Source organism: Salmo salar, chromosome ssa19, assembly GCF_905237065.1.
Source record: "Salmo salar chromosome ssa19, Ssal_v3.1, whole genome shotgun sequence".
Lineage (NCBI taxonomy): Eukaryota > Metazoa > Chordata > Actinopteri > Salmoniformes > Salmonidae > Salmo > Salmo salar.
This window is the reverse complement of record NC_059460.1, coordinates 58,395,999-58,410,475: the sequence shown is the minus strand read 5'-3', so window position 1 is coordinate 58,410,475 and position 14,477 is coordinate 58,395,999. Positions and strand designations below refer to the sequence as shown.

The window sequence follows — 14,477 nt, the reverse complement described above, 5'->3', positions numbered from 1 at the left end:
CAGGACCCCTTTCACTTTCATGCATCATCAATCTAATGTGTCAATCACATGTCTTGGACGTCTGGTTCCTCCTGCCATCCATTAGGATTTCAATTGAACTTTAGCTAAGATGTTTAGGTCTATTTATAGAGTGTTATGTTAAATAACATACTTCATGGGTAGCCTTGAGTTAATTTAGATACTGTATGTGGTTGTTGAACCTAGACTAGGCCGATACAACCGCTCTATATACAGCAAGATGCATTGTGAACTCATATGCTAAGTGCATTACCTGTTTTGGTGATGTAGTTTAGGCTAGGATCCAATGTAAGGTGCCCATATAGAACCCCTTTGTTGTTCGTGGTTGGCTACCACGTTTGATCCACAAACACGAATCGTGCCTTCTGTTGTTGCAATGCGTTCCATTGCCACAACTTCATAGGGAAACAGGGAAAGACAATGTGCTGTATCCCTTGGTTAAAGCTTTAATATGACACTCAGATCCAACTGTTCATGACTGTTGGAATTATAATGACTGAATAGCAAGATTTCAGACATCAAATGGTTAACACAAAATCCGTGCGTAATATGTGTTTTTAAAATGAACTATAACATACGTGCGTAATTTGTGTTTTTCATATCACCTCCAAGTTTATTGTATATAATTTGTCTTCGGGGGCTTACTTTTCTATAAGATGCTCACCTTACTATTATGGAGGAATATACATTCTACCGATCAATTATATGAAATAGCAAGGGAACTATATGGCACAGAGAAATCCAAATGAACAACGCCAGATTGCCTGACAGGGCTGCTCTAAAAGGTGTGCACCTAGCTCGTGGGAGCCATGGTGGCGTATAGCCTTTCACACGCTTCTAAAATACACTCTGGGCAGAGCCTGAAAGGGTTACTGTTTCCCAAAGTGCTTCATTCTGCGCAGTCGAGAGGGGGCGGCTGAGTGGCGCCGCCGAGTCAGAGACGCAGTTTCTAAAACCCTGAGACATCAAGAAAGAAGCTGACAGTAAGGAAAGCAGCCCCCCTCCTCCGCTGGCATATTGCCGCTCTCCTCTCCTTACAAAATCCCTTCAGTATATCTGTCACAATAACCGTGCGGCAAGTGTCAAACCCAACTCAGCCCGCAGACACAAATCACTTTAACGCGCACAAGATGGTGTGTTGGGGGAAATAATAGAGCTCCAGTTTAAGAACATTTGATAATGTTCTAAACATTGGTTAATAGCGGCTGTTTAAGTTGTTGATTGTATTTAAAGAATAATATAAAACCCCTACTTGGAGTAGGCTAAATTAGTCGTTGCTTTGATTTCATGTAGTAATTGACCATATCTCTTTAATTTGCAGGCAGCTCAGACGTTCTCCAATTAATAGTCTGGTAACGTCAAAAACAGTTGACCATTGTTTTATGGTCTTTGTTTTTTTCGAATGCTGTCATAGGGCTTGAAAAGGCGCCTGCCTGCTCTGCCTCAGTATGTATTTGTGCAGCAGGACTTCCAGTGAATAGCAGACCCAGACGGCACTGGCTTGCGTGTAACCCGCCATGTCATCATCGGACACCGTTTGAAATGTCTTAATCATATGTTACTGTTGTGTTAAGACCTTGGATGCGAGAAATGAGCGTTTGCGTAAGAGATGGGATGGATACGCATGGCCTCTCTTCTCCGCTGGCTCAAACAATGAATTCCAATTCTGTCGAGAAGTTTTAAGTATGTGTTGCGCATTACACAACATAGTAAATCACCCGTTTCTAAAAGCACAGTGACAGCGTGGAGCGTCAGTAACGTCCCCCATCCCGATTCATTTCAGCTCGGACTTACTGTGCATTTAGCAACTCCATTCCACTCCACGACCATACACGCCCCCCTTGGACAGGGCCACACTTTATAAGCAACTTGCTTGACACTAATACATGTTGAAAAGATAGACTTTATTGCTAAAACGTGTAACCATAACATTTACACTGATATGTTTACTTTTTATTTTATTTTTTAGAAATATTCAAGTAGACATCTCCCATAATTTCTGGTATACTCTGCTATTTTCTTTCCTTATGTTCTATACTCACAATCGTTAAAATAATAAATAAAACATACAGATTTGTTTATTTCTACAATACTATGTATTCCAAAAGCTGAGTTCACGCCTTATATATATCTTTATCCTCAACTTTCAATTGAATTATTATTGATATTAATATCATACAAAAACTCTAGGCAGCATTGCAGTGAATTAACAGTCAGCATCAATGTTCAGTTGAAAAAAGTGAACTTCTTGGAGAAGTTGTATATGCATTCCATCTTAAATTTTTCATAAAAAATAAAAGCTCTTCTTTCTGAAGTGCTTGTGTTCCCCCAAAAACACGTTTCAGGGATGAAATAAAATATGGTCCTGTTCATTAAAAAAAAATAGCTGCATTTTTCTTAAATATGTACAATGTTGGCATTTCAATTAAAATGCTATATAAAAAAATAGATTCGCTATGGTGCCCACCTCTGTCCAGAGTTTACAGTGCAATAGAAACCGTATATTTCCAGTCCACTTCCCCGACCCTACTACTTCCATTGAAACTCAGCAAGAGCACTTGCACTCCGAGATTATTGGGTATTGCACCGGTATCCACGTACAATATTTCTGTCTTAAAAACCCTTGACAATACCACCGGAGGAAAGTCTTGGTGATTGACTTGACAGGTTTGCAAAACATCCCCTCCGGGAAGGAACAAGAGCGCTCATTGAAACAGTTGCCCTCCTTGATGTAGCGTGGCCAGAACCTCAAGCCCAAATCCTTCCAGGTATACACCACCGGACAGTGCGTATACGTCCACAGCCACTGCAGAAATTTCCTGCGGGCTTTCTTGCCCACTTTTACCCGCTTCCCGTAGGGGGTCTCTGAGAGATCCAGCTTTTTAACCTCGTTGGGCATGGGTCCTTGAAGTTTCATCTGGGTTTCTTGCACGGAGAGGTTCACCAGCATGGGCGAGCTGATTGACATGAAATTGGGATCAAAGTTGCTGCCGAGCTTTTTCCGCAGAGTCCTCTCGGCCAAGTCCTGTTCCCGCGGGTCGTATTCCGGGTCGGGGTCCTCCTTGAGGTCTGGCACCGGAAGGTGCTCGCTGGGCGAGGGGCGCAGGCGTAGATAATGTTGAGAAACTCCAAGGTGAATGGACACAAGTACATAAACGAGTAGCGTCTGTGAGAAGCCCATATTTATCTTTGCGTGATGGCTCCCAGGGTGTATTAAATATTGAGTTATTTTCACCGCTACTGTGCACTTTGAAATGAGTAGCCCGGGGGCTTCATAAATAGTCGAAGTAGAGGCACGAGCAAGACGATCCTTTTTAATAGACCACGTCGGGTTTGAATGACATGGAGTGGAGTTTCTTTTTAGGGAACCTTAGCAATCTGCCTCTTATGTTTGCCTGCTGATGCAATCTTGTAGAACGCGGAGTGCCTCTTCTCAACAACAAAAAAAGAAGAAAAAAAAGAACAAAGTTTAGGCTTAACCAAAAGGGCACAAAACAAAATGGAAAAACTCTATTCACCCACTCTCCCGTTTCACTCTTTTTCTCAAATTCACTTTGGGGTTCTTGTTGTTGTCATGGTTACGCCAGGGACACTCAAAGCCACGACAAATTGTCTAGACTGGATGACAGTGGCTGATGCGAGAGTTGCGTGGAATAAAGTGTTTCTAAAGATCCGCGTTCTCCTCAGAGACAAAATAGATCCAGAACGCCCAGAGAGAGAAGGGCGCACAAAAGAGTGCTTCACCAAGTTTTAAATGTCATGGGCCCAGCAACTAGGGCTGTCTTGGTCAATGTTATTTTTACAGACGACTTTTATAAACGTGGCTTCTTTCAACTTGCCCTGGCACGCTCAGGTTTGAGAAAGTCCAAACGCGAGTTTAGAATCCATGGGATGAGAGGTGTCGTGTGACTTTATTCAGTCCCAGTGCGATATTCCAACGTTCTGTTGGGACCTCACTGAAATTGTCCACGTGTAGTCAGATGTCCTCTCTTTGGCAAAACGCACCACTGTAGTCTCTCTCCCACACCTATGCAAGCGGAACCATTTCTCGGTCCTGATGAAAAGGTCTATCCAAACCAAAATTTTGCGTTTACCCCTACAAACACTCCTCCAGGACGCACAGTGGTTTTGCGCACAAAAATTTAAAACGAAAACAACTTCACAACTTAATAATATAAACTGACACGAATAAAATGCATATCAAACGCAAAAGCTAACATGGCAGTTTAAGTTCAGTTCAGTTTGATTTCCCTTTTCACCTCAATGACATTGATGATTTCGCTATTGATATCAAAAAGAGCTACAAGTCCCACCGCGGTTGCATGGTCGAATCAGCCCAAGTTCTGCAGTCTTTTGCCCGGTCAGTGTTTGCAGTAATTCCTGGGGGAGAATCTTTACTCCTTTGATAGCTGCTACAGTAGCGCCTACTTACTTGCTCCTTCTTTAGGAGGTCTGAGACTTGGCGCTGAGCGTCTCTTTGCTTAGACACACTGTGTATGAGTGTGTCTGTTGCGAGCGGTGCTCAAACCCAAGTTAAATATCCCCCTCCGACGGTACAAAGTGTCAGCGGGTCCTGCCCACCACTGCCACTTTCACTATGATTGACAGCACCCCTCGGCCCCCTCCCCTCACAGAATGTGGAAAATATCAGCCACAATCACACTATCCACAGGGTCCTAAAGAAACCTATTCATCACGGACAGAGACATTATATCCTAAACTGTGATGTAGCCACATATTTTGCTTTCTCCCCAAAATAAAATAGTCACAATATAGCACTATAGCTACAGTAGCAATGCTCTCATCACATTGCAATCTGCATATTTCGTAACTTGTGCGCAATTACTATCTTACTGCAACGCACTCGAGGTAACAATACGCTGTCAATATTTAATTGAGGTACCTAGTTTCCCAGTTTATAACATTCCCATGAGAATGGTGGGAAACGTTTAGTAGCGTGTCCGAGGGGTTGTAACGGAAAACGAGCATCACATTCCACCTTTGTTCACGAGGACCTCTGTTCGCACACAGGAATTCGCTGTTTGAACTTTGGGGTCACAAAATAAGCGCGCAATTAAAGCTATAAATGGTCATGGATAGCCTTACTAAACGTTACCTTTCCCATGCTGACTAACCGCACTGAAGAGGGGATCATGTTTGAGCCCCAAAGGTTGTTTTCAGCTGAATACATGGAGCTGTCAATAATGCAACTGATATGGAGAAAATTATTGAATGTGTTGGCCTAATTATGCATAATCAGGCTTCTATAAACGAATGTTGATGCAACTGACAGTATCTTACTATCAACATAGTCTCTTGTCATTAACAGCTAATTAGACGTTTTTAGACACATTTTATGCTTGGTCAATCAAATGATCCATATTTTGGAGTAGTGTTCAGTACTTGACCTCTTTGAAGCATATAGTCATAATACATACTTTTGGTTGAGGCTATTTGATCAATTTATCAGTTGTAGAATCTATTATAATTTCCATAATTTGACTGTTGTAACTATGCTCTGTACACAGTACAGTGTAAGAGACGGACTGATGTGTGTGGTTGTGATAGGGTACTTGCTCTTATAGTGGTCACTAGGGGGCGTTGATCCAGCGTGCAGGAATCCCAGGGCAGTTTGCCTCACCATTCTGATCAATGGGGAGAGAGTGTACGTTCATGTTCATTCCATTACAATGTGATAACAAGCCTTTTTTTACTAACTTACCGTCTCCGTATCACCTTCTCCATTTAAAGACAATTGGTTAGAGAATTTGATTGATAGGATACTTTGATTTCATGTTTTTTTGCCAATTAACCCTAATGACCTTATCAATGATACTGTGTGTGTGACAGAGAGAGAGAGAGAGAGAGTGTGTGTGGATGTGTGTATGTCTGTGTGGGTGTGTGCGGGAATGAGCGTATGTGTGCTAAATCTGTAGCAGTCTTCACAGAACCACCAAGAAATGAAGAGCGACACCACGGCTGTCTCTTCGGGCTTTTATGTATATCTGCAATTATACACTGCTCCAAAAAATAAAGGGAACACTTAAACAACACATCCTAGATCTGAATGAAAGAAATAATCTTATTAAATACTTTTTTCTTAACATAGTTAAATGTGCTGACAACAAAATCACAGAAAAATAATCAATGGAAATCCAATTTATCAACCCATGGAGGTCTGGATTTGGAGTCACACTCAAAATTAAAGTGGAAAACCACACTACAGGCTGATCCAACTTTGATGTAATGTCCTTAAAACAAGTCAAAATGAGGCTCAGTAGTGTGTGTGGCCTCCACGTGCCTGTATGACTCCCTACAACGCCTGGGCATGCTCCTGATGAGGTGGCGGATGGTCTCCTGAGGGATCACCTCCCAGACCTGGACTAAAGCATCCGCCAACTCCTGGACAGTCTGTGGTGCAACGTGGCGTTGGTGGATGGAGCGAGACATGATGTCCCAGATGTGCTCAATTGGATTCAGGTCTGGGGAACGGGCGGGCAAGTCCATAGCATCAATGCCTTCCTCTTGCAGGAACTGCTGACACACTCCAGCCACATGAGGTCTAGCATTGTCTTACATTAGGAGGAACCCAGGGCCAGCCGCACCAGCATATGGTCTCACAAGGAGTCTGAGGATCTCATCTCGGTACCTAATGGCAGTCAGGCTCCCTCTGGCGAGCACATGGAGGGCTGTGCGGCCCCCCAAAGAAATGCCACCCCACACCATGACTGACCCACCGCCAAACCGGTCATGCTGGAGGATGTTGCAGGCAGCAGAACGTTCTCCACGGCATCTCCAGACTCTGTCACGTCTGTCACATGTGCTCAGTGTGAACCTGCTTTCATCTGTGAAGAGCACAGGGGCGAATTTGCCAATCTTGGTGTTCTCTGGCAAATGCCAAACATCCTGCACGGTGTTGGGCTGTAAGCACAACCCCCACCTGTGAACGTCGGGCCCTCATACCACCCTCATGGAGTCTGTTTCTGACCGTTTGAGCAGACACATGCACATTTGTGGCCTGCTGGAGGTCATTTTGCAGGGCTCTGGCAGTGCTTCTCCTGCTCCTCCTTGCACAAAGGCGGAGGTAGCGGTCCTGCTGCTGGGTTGTTGCCCTCCTACGGCCTCCTCCACGTCTCCTGATGTACTGGCCTGTTTCCTGGTAGCGCCTCCATGCTCTGGACACTATGCTGACAGACACAGCAAACCTTCTTGCCACAGCTCGCATTGATGTGCCATACTGGATGAGCTGCACTACCTGAGCCACTTGTGTGGGTTGTAGACTCCGTCTCATGCTACCACTTGAGTGAAAGCACCACCAGCATTCAAAAGTGACCAAAACATCAGCCAGGAAGCATAGGAACTGAGAAGTGGTCTGTGGTCCCCACCTGCAGAACCACTCCTTTATTGGGGGTGTCTTGCTAATTGCCTATAATTTCCACCTGTTGTCTAATCCATTTGCATAACAGCATGTGAAATTTATTGTCAATCAGTGTTGCTTCCTAAGTGGACAGTTTGATTTCACAGAAGTGGGATTGACTTGGAGTTACATTGTGTTGTTTAAGTGTTCCCTTTATTTTTTTGAGCAGTATATTATGGAAAGACAGAAGCACATCAGTTTCCAACGCACAATTTTTCATGGACACTATCACATTTGTTCATACTGCCATTATGTATAGAATGAAAGAAGAAGCCATCCTCAATACAAAGACCGTATAATTGTCAATGGTGTGCGTACTGGGAGCGGAGTCAGATGCAGGAGAGCAGAGAAAAGTTGTGAACAGGCGCACACTTTATTTAGGCAGGAGAAACCAACAGACGGACGCCACTGCGTCGAAACCTCCATCCAAAATGCCAAAGTGCAAAAACACGCAAACAGTCACAATAATAAAGTACAAACAAATAAACATACCTCGTGATATAAAACATGGAATAAACGTACACCAGAAATAGCGCGTCAAAAATGACATGTAACACGAAACAATCACACACAAAGACATGAGGGGGAACAGAGGAATAAATACATGTAGTGTGACTGGGGAATAAAAACCAGGGGTGCAGGGAACAAGATAAAAGAAATGGATAAATGAAAAATGGAGCGGCGATGGCTAGAAAGCCGGTGACGTCAACCACCGACCGCCGACCGCCGACCGCCGACCGCTGACCGCCGCCCGAACAAGGAGAGGAGCCGACTTCGGCGGAAGTCGTGAAAGTACCCCCCCCTTGATGCGCGGCCCCAGCGGCGCGCCAACACCGGCCGCGGGGACGACCCGGAGGGCGAGGCGCGGGGCGATCCGGCCGGCGACGGTGGAATTCCCGCAGCAGTTCAGGGTCCAACATATCCGCCACCGGAACCCAGTACTCTCCTCCGGACCGTACCCCTCCCACTCCACGAGGTACTGAAGGCCCCTCGCCCGACGCCTCGAATCCAGGATGGAACGGACGGAGTACGCCGGACCAGCCACCATCGGCCTGAGGAGAGACACATGGAACGAGGGGTTAATATGGTAATCGGGGGGAAGCTGTAACCTGTAACATACCTCGTTCACTCTCCTCAGGACTTTAAATGGCTCCACAAACCGCGGGCCCAGCTTCCGGCAGGGCAGGCAGAGGGGCAGGTTTCGGGTCGAGAGCCAGACCCTGTCCCTCGGTGCAAACACCGGGGCCTCACTGCGGTGATGGTTCGCGCTGGTCTTTTGGCGCAGCGCGGCCTGCTGGAGGTGACCATGGGCGGCTTCCCATGTCTCCTCCGCGCGCCTGAACCAATCGTCCACCGCAGGAGCCTCGGTCTGACTCTGATGCCATGGTGTCAGAACCGGCTGGTACCCCAATACACACTGAAAGGGGGAGAGGTTAGTGGAGGAGTGGCAGAGCAAGTTCTGCGCCATCTCTGCCCAGGGCACGAACGCTGCCCACTCCCCTGGCCGGTCCTGGCAATAGGACCGCAGAAACCTGCCCACATACTGGTACACTCTTTTCACCTGCCCATTACTCTCGGGTGGAAACCTGAGGTGAGGCTGATCGAGACCCCCAGATGTTTCATGAACGGCCTCCAGACTCTCGAAGTGAACTGGGGACCTCGATCAAACCCTAAAAATCGCTGCACCTCCTTTACCGTGGTGGGAGTTGGCCAATTACGCACGGCTGCAATGCGGCCACTCTCCATCTCCACCCCTGATGTGGAAATGCGATACCCTAGGAAGGAGACGGCCTGCTGAAAGGACAGGCATTTCTCAGCCTTGACGTACAGGTCATGCTCCAACAGTCGTCCAAGTACCTTGCGCACCAAGGACACATGCTCGGCGCGTGTAGCGGAGTATATCAGAATGTCATCGATATACACCACTACACCCTGCCCGTGCAGGTCCCTGAAAATCTTGTCTACAAAGGATTGGAAGACTGATGGAGCATTCATCAACCCGTACGGCATGACGAGGTACTCATAATGCCCTGAGGTGGTACTAAATGCCGTCTTCCACTCGTCTCCCTCCCGGATACACACCAACGTGGGGTTGTATTCAGAGCGAGTAGTCGCACTTCGCTTCGCTCCGCAGGTAATATTACATTTCATTACATTACAACGGTTTGATTTGTTTGATCTGAGCAATTTTTCTTAGCTAGCTACATAGCCGTCTTTGTATCAAAGATAATTGTGTAGTTTAGAGTAATTAGAGTAATTATCGAGGTTAGCTAGCCAGCTGTTTTCATCCTCCTAACTTAGTCAACACTGCTAGCTAGACAACTAGCCAACTTCTACCGACTAGCAGCACTGCAGAAACTATTACATTACAACGGAACGACTTGATTAGTGTAGTGTTAGCTAGCTACATAGTTGTCTTTGCTCTTTGTATCTAAGATAATTGTGTAGTTTAGAGTAATTATCGAGGTTACCTAGCCAGCCGTGACACGACGCCGTTGTCCATACTCCAGACTTAGTCAACACACCTAGACATCGTCAAACCCACTGCTAGCTAGCCGACCTTTACTGACTAGCAGCACTGTAGAAACTAATACATTACAACGGAACGATTTGACTAGTGCAGTGTTAGCTAGCTACATAGTTGTCTTTGTCATAGTTTGATAATTGTGTAGTTTAGAGTAATTATCGAGGTTAGCTAGCCAGCTATTTTCGTCTCCCGCGACGCCATTTTTCCAAACCTAGCCAACTATTACCGACGAGCAGCATTGTAGAAACTAAATACATTACAAAGGAACGTCTTGATTAGTGCTATGTTAGCTAGCTACATAGTTGCTTTTGTATCATGATAAGGTGTAGTACTGAAACTATCGAGGTTACCTAGCCAGCTACACGTTCAAAGAAAGTCAACAACGCAGCCACTGCTAGCTAGCCTACTTCACCAGCCAGCAGTACTGTATCATTTGTCATTTTAGTCAATAAGATTTTTGCAACGTAAGCTTAACTTTCTGAACATTCGAGACATGTAGTCCACTTGTCATTCCAACCTCCTTTGCATTAGCGTAGCCTCTTCTGTAGCCTGTCAACTATGTGTCTGTCTATCCCTGTTCTCTCCCCTCTGCACAGGCCACACAAATGCTTCACACTGCGTGGCCGCTGCCACTCTAACCTGGTGGTCCCAGCGCGCACAACCCATGTGGAGTTCCAGGTCTCCGGCAGCCTCTGGAACTGCCGGTCTGCGGCCAACAAGGCAGAGTTCATCTCAGCCTATGCTGCCCTCCAGTCCCTCGACTTCTTGGCGCTGACGGAAACATGGATTACCACAGATAACACTGCTACTCCTACACGTCTGCCCACGTGTTCTCGCATACCCCGAGAGCATCTGGCCAGCGGGGTGGTGGCACTGGAATCCTCATCTCTCCCAAGTGGACATTCTCTCTTTCTCCCCTTACCCATCTGTCTATCTCCTCATTTGAATTCCATGCTGTCACAGTTACCAGCCCTTTCAAGATTAACATCCTTATCATTTATCGCCCTCCAGGTTCCCTTGGAGAGTTCATCAATGAGCTTGACGTCTTGATAAGTTCCTTTCCTGAGGATGGCTCACCTCTCACAGTTCTGGGCGACTTTAACCTCCCCACGTGTACCTTTGACTCATTCCTCTCTGCCTCCTTCTTTCCACTCCTCTCCTCTTTTGACCTCACACTCTCACCCTCTCACCTTCCCCCCCTACTCACAAGGCAGGCAATACGCATGACCTCATCTTTACTAGATGCTGTTCTTCCACTAATCTCATTGCAACTCCCCTCCAAGTCTCCGACCACTACCTTGTATCCTTTTCCCTCTCGCTCTCATCCAACACTTCTCACTCTGCCCCTACTCGGATGGTATTGCGCCGTCCCAACCTTCGCTCTCTCTCTCCCGCTACTCTCTCCTCTTCCATCCTATCATCTCTTCCCTCTACTCAAACCTTCTCCAACCTATCCCCTGATTCTGCCTCCTCAACCCTCCTCTCCTCCCTTTCTGCATCCTTTGACTCTCTATGTCCCCTATCCTCCAGGCCGGCTCGGTCCTCCCCTCTTGCTCCGTGGCTCGACGACTCATTGCGAGCTCACAGAACAGGGCTCCGGGCAGCCGAGCGGAAATGGAGGAAAACTCGCCTCCCTGCGGACCTGGCATCCTTTCACTCCCTCCTCTCTACATTTTCCTCTTCTGTCTCTGCTGCTAAAGCCACTTTCTACCACTCTAAATTCCAAGCATCTGCCTCTAACCCTAGGAAGCTCTTTGCCACCTTCTCCTCCCTCCTGAATCCTCCTCCCCCCCTCCTCCCTCTCTGCGGATGACTTCGTCAACCATTTTGAAAAGAAGGTCGACAACATCCGATCCTCATTTGCTAAGTCAAACGACACCGCTGGTCCTGCTCACACTGCCCTACCCTGTGCTTTGACCTCTTTCTCCCCTCTCTCTCCAGATGAAATCTCACGTCTTGTGACGGCCGGCCGCCCAACAACCTGCCCGCTTGACTCTATCCCCTCCTCTCTTCTCCAGACCATTTCCGGAGACCTTCTCCCTTACCTCACCTCGCTCATCAACTCATCCTTGACCGCTGGCTACGTTCCTTCCGTCTTCAAGAGAGCAAGAGTTGCACCCCTTCTGAAAAAACCTACACTCGATCCCTCCGATGTCAACAACTACAGACCAGTATCCCTTCTTTCTTTTCACTCCAAAACTCTTGAACGTGCTGTCCTTGGCCAGCTCTCCTGCTATCTCTCTCAGAATGACCTTCTTGATCCAAATCAGTCAGGTTTCAAGACTGGTCATTCAACTGAGACTGCTCTTCTCTGTGTCACGAAGGCTCTCCGCACTGCTAAAGCTAACTCTCTCTCCTCTACTCTCATCCTTCTAGAACTATCTGCTGCCTTTGATACTGTGAACCATCAGATCCTCCTCTCCACCCTCTCCGAGTTGGGCCTCTCCGGCGCGGCCCACGCTTGGATTGCGTCCTACCTGACAGGTCGCTCCTACCAGGTGGCGTGGCGAGAATCTGTCTCCGCACCACGTGCTCTCACCACTGGTGTCCCCCAGGGCTCTGTTCTAGGCCCTCTCCTATTCTCGCTATACACCAAGTCACTTGGCTCTGTCATATCCTCACATGGTCTCTCCTATCATTGCTATGCAGACGACACACAATTAATCTTCTCCTTTCCCCCTTCTGATAACCAGGTGGCGAATCGCATCTCTGCATGTCTGGCAGACATATCAGTGTGGATGACGGATCACCACCTCAAGCTGAACCTCGGCAAGACGGAGCTGCTCTTCCTCCCGGGGAAGGACTGCCCGTTCCATGATCTCGCCATCACGGTTGACAACTCCCTTGTGTCCTCCTCCCAGAGTGGTAAGAACCTTGGAGTGACCCTGGACAACACCCTGTCGTTCTCCACTAACATCAAGGCGGTGACCCGATCCTGTAGGTTCATGCTCTACAACATTCGCAGAGTACGACCCTGCCTCACACAGGAAGCGGCGCAGGTCCTAATCCAGGCACTTGTCATCTCCCATCTGGCGGCACCTCCGTACCTTCAGGCTCTGATCAGGCCCTACACCCAAACAAGGGCACTGCGTTCATCCACCTCTGGCCTGCTCGCCTCCCTACCTCTGAGGAAGCACAGTTCCCGCTCAGCCCAGTCAAAACTGTTCGCTGCTCTGGCACCCCAATGGTGGAACAAGCTCCCTCACGACGCCAGGACAGCGGAGTCAATCACCACCTTCCGGAGACACCTGAAACCCCACCTCTTTAAGGAATACCTAGGATAGGATAAAGTAATCCTTCTAACCCCCCCCTTAAAATATTTAGATGCACTATTGTAAAGTGGTTGTTCCACTGGATATCATAAGGTGAATGCACCAATTTGTAAGTCGCTCTGGATAAGAGCGTCTGCTAAATGACTTAAATGTAATGTAAATGTAAGGTTGTACGCACTCCTGAGATCCAGTTTAGTGAAGAAGCGCGCCCGGGGCATTGACTCAATTGCCGTGGCGATAAGAGGTAGCGGGTAACTGTACCTCACCGTGATTTGATTGAGACCTCGATAGTCAATGCATGGGCGCAGACCTCCATCCTTCTTCACAAAAAATAAACTCGAGGAGGCGGTTGAAGTGGAGGACCGAATGTACCCCTGACGCAGGGATTGGGAGACATATGTTTCCATAGCCACCGTCTCCGCTTGCGACAGGGGATACACGTGACTCCTGGGAAGTGCTGCGTCTACCAGGAGATTTAATCACACAATCCCCCCGTCGATGGGGTGGTAATTGAGTCGCCTACTTTTTTACAGAAGGCGAGAGCCAAATCGGCATATTCTGGGGGAATGCGCACGGTGGAGACCTGGTCTGGACTTTCCACCATGGTAGCACCAACGGAAACCCCTACACACCTCCCCGAGCACTCTCGTGACCACCCCGTTAGAGCCCTCTGTTGCCAGGAAATGGTAGGGTTATGACGAGCCAACCTGGGAAGGCCTAGTACCACGGGAAACACAGGAGAGTCATTGAGGAAGAGACTGATTCTCTCCTCGTGACCCCCCTGCGTCTCCATGGCCAGGGAGATGGTGGCTTCCCTGATTAACCTGGTCCCTAATGGTCGACTATCCAGAGTGTGTACAGGGAAAGGTCTAACCACAGGAATAATGGGGATCCCTAAACTGAGGGTTAACGCTCTGTCGATAAAGTTCCCAGCTGCGCCTGAATTGATGAGCGCCTTATGCTGGGAATGCGGGGAAAACTCAGGAAAACAAACAGGTACAAACAGAGGACTCTGGATGAGAGTGGTGCAGACTCACCTGGGGTGATGCCAGAGTGCCCTGCCTGCTGCCTCGACTCCCAGAGGGACCAACCCAGCACAGACCGGCAGTGTGCCCTCTGCGGCCACAGATGGTGCACGTTAAGGCCCCTCCTCCAGCCTCCCTATGCGCAGCCCCTCCCAGCTCCATGGGCACCGGAGCGGGAGTACTGGAAGATGGAACCGACAGAGCCCCCTCTGGACGTC

At 47.9% G+C, this 14,477-nt stretch overlaps 1 protein-coding gene across 1 annotated transcript; it reads right to left on the bottom strand.

The window, feature by feature from the left end:
* Positions 1-1,903: 1,903 nt before the first annotated feature.
* Positions 1,904-4,597, bottom strand: nog2 (noggin 2). Its single transcript, XM_014158870.2, has one exon. It carries the CDS (start codon positions 3,197-3,199, stop codon positions 2,564-2,566), a length of 636 nt encoding a protein of 211 aa, XP_014014345.1. The 5' UTR covers positions 3,200-4,597; the 3' UTR covers positions 1,904-2,563.
* Positions 4,598-14,477: the final 9,880 nt, after the last annotated feature.

What these genes read in the sequence shown, in the direction of transcription:
- nog2 (XM_014158870.2), bottom strand. Translation starts at nt 3,199, where the DNA reads ATGGGCTTCTCACAGACGCTACTCGTTTATGTACTTGTGTCCATTCAC.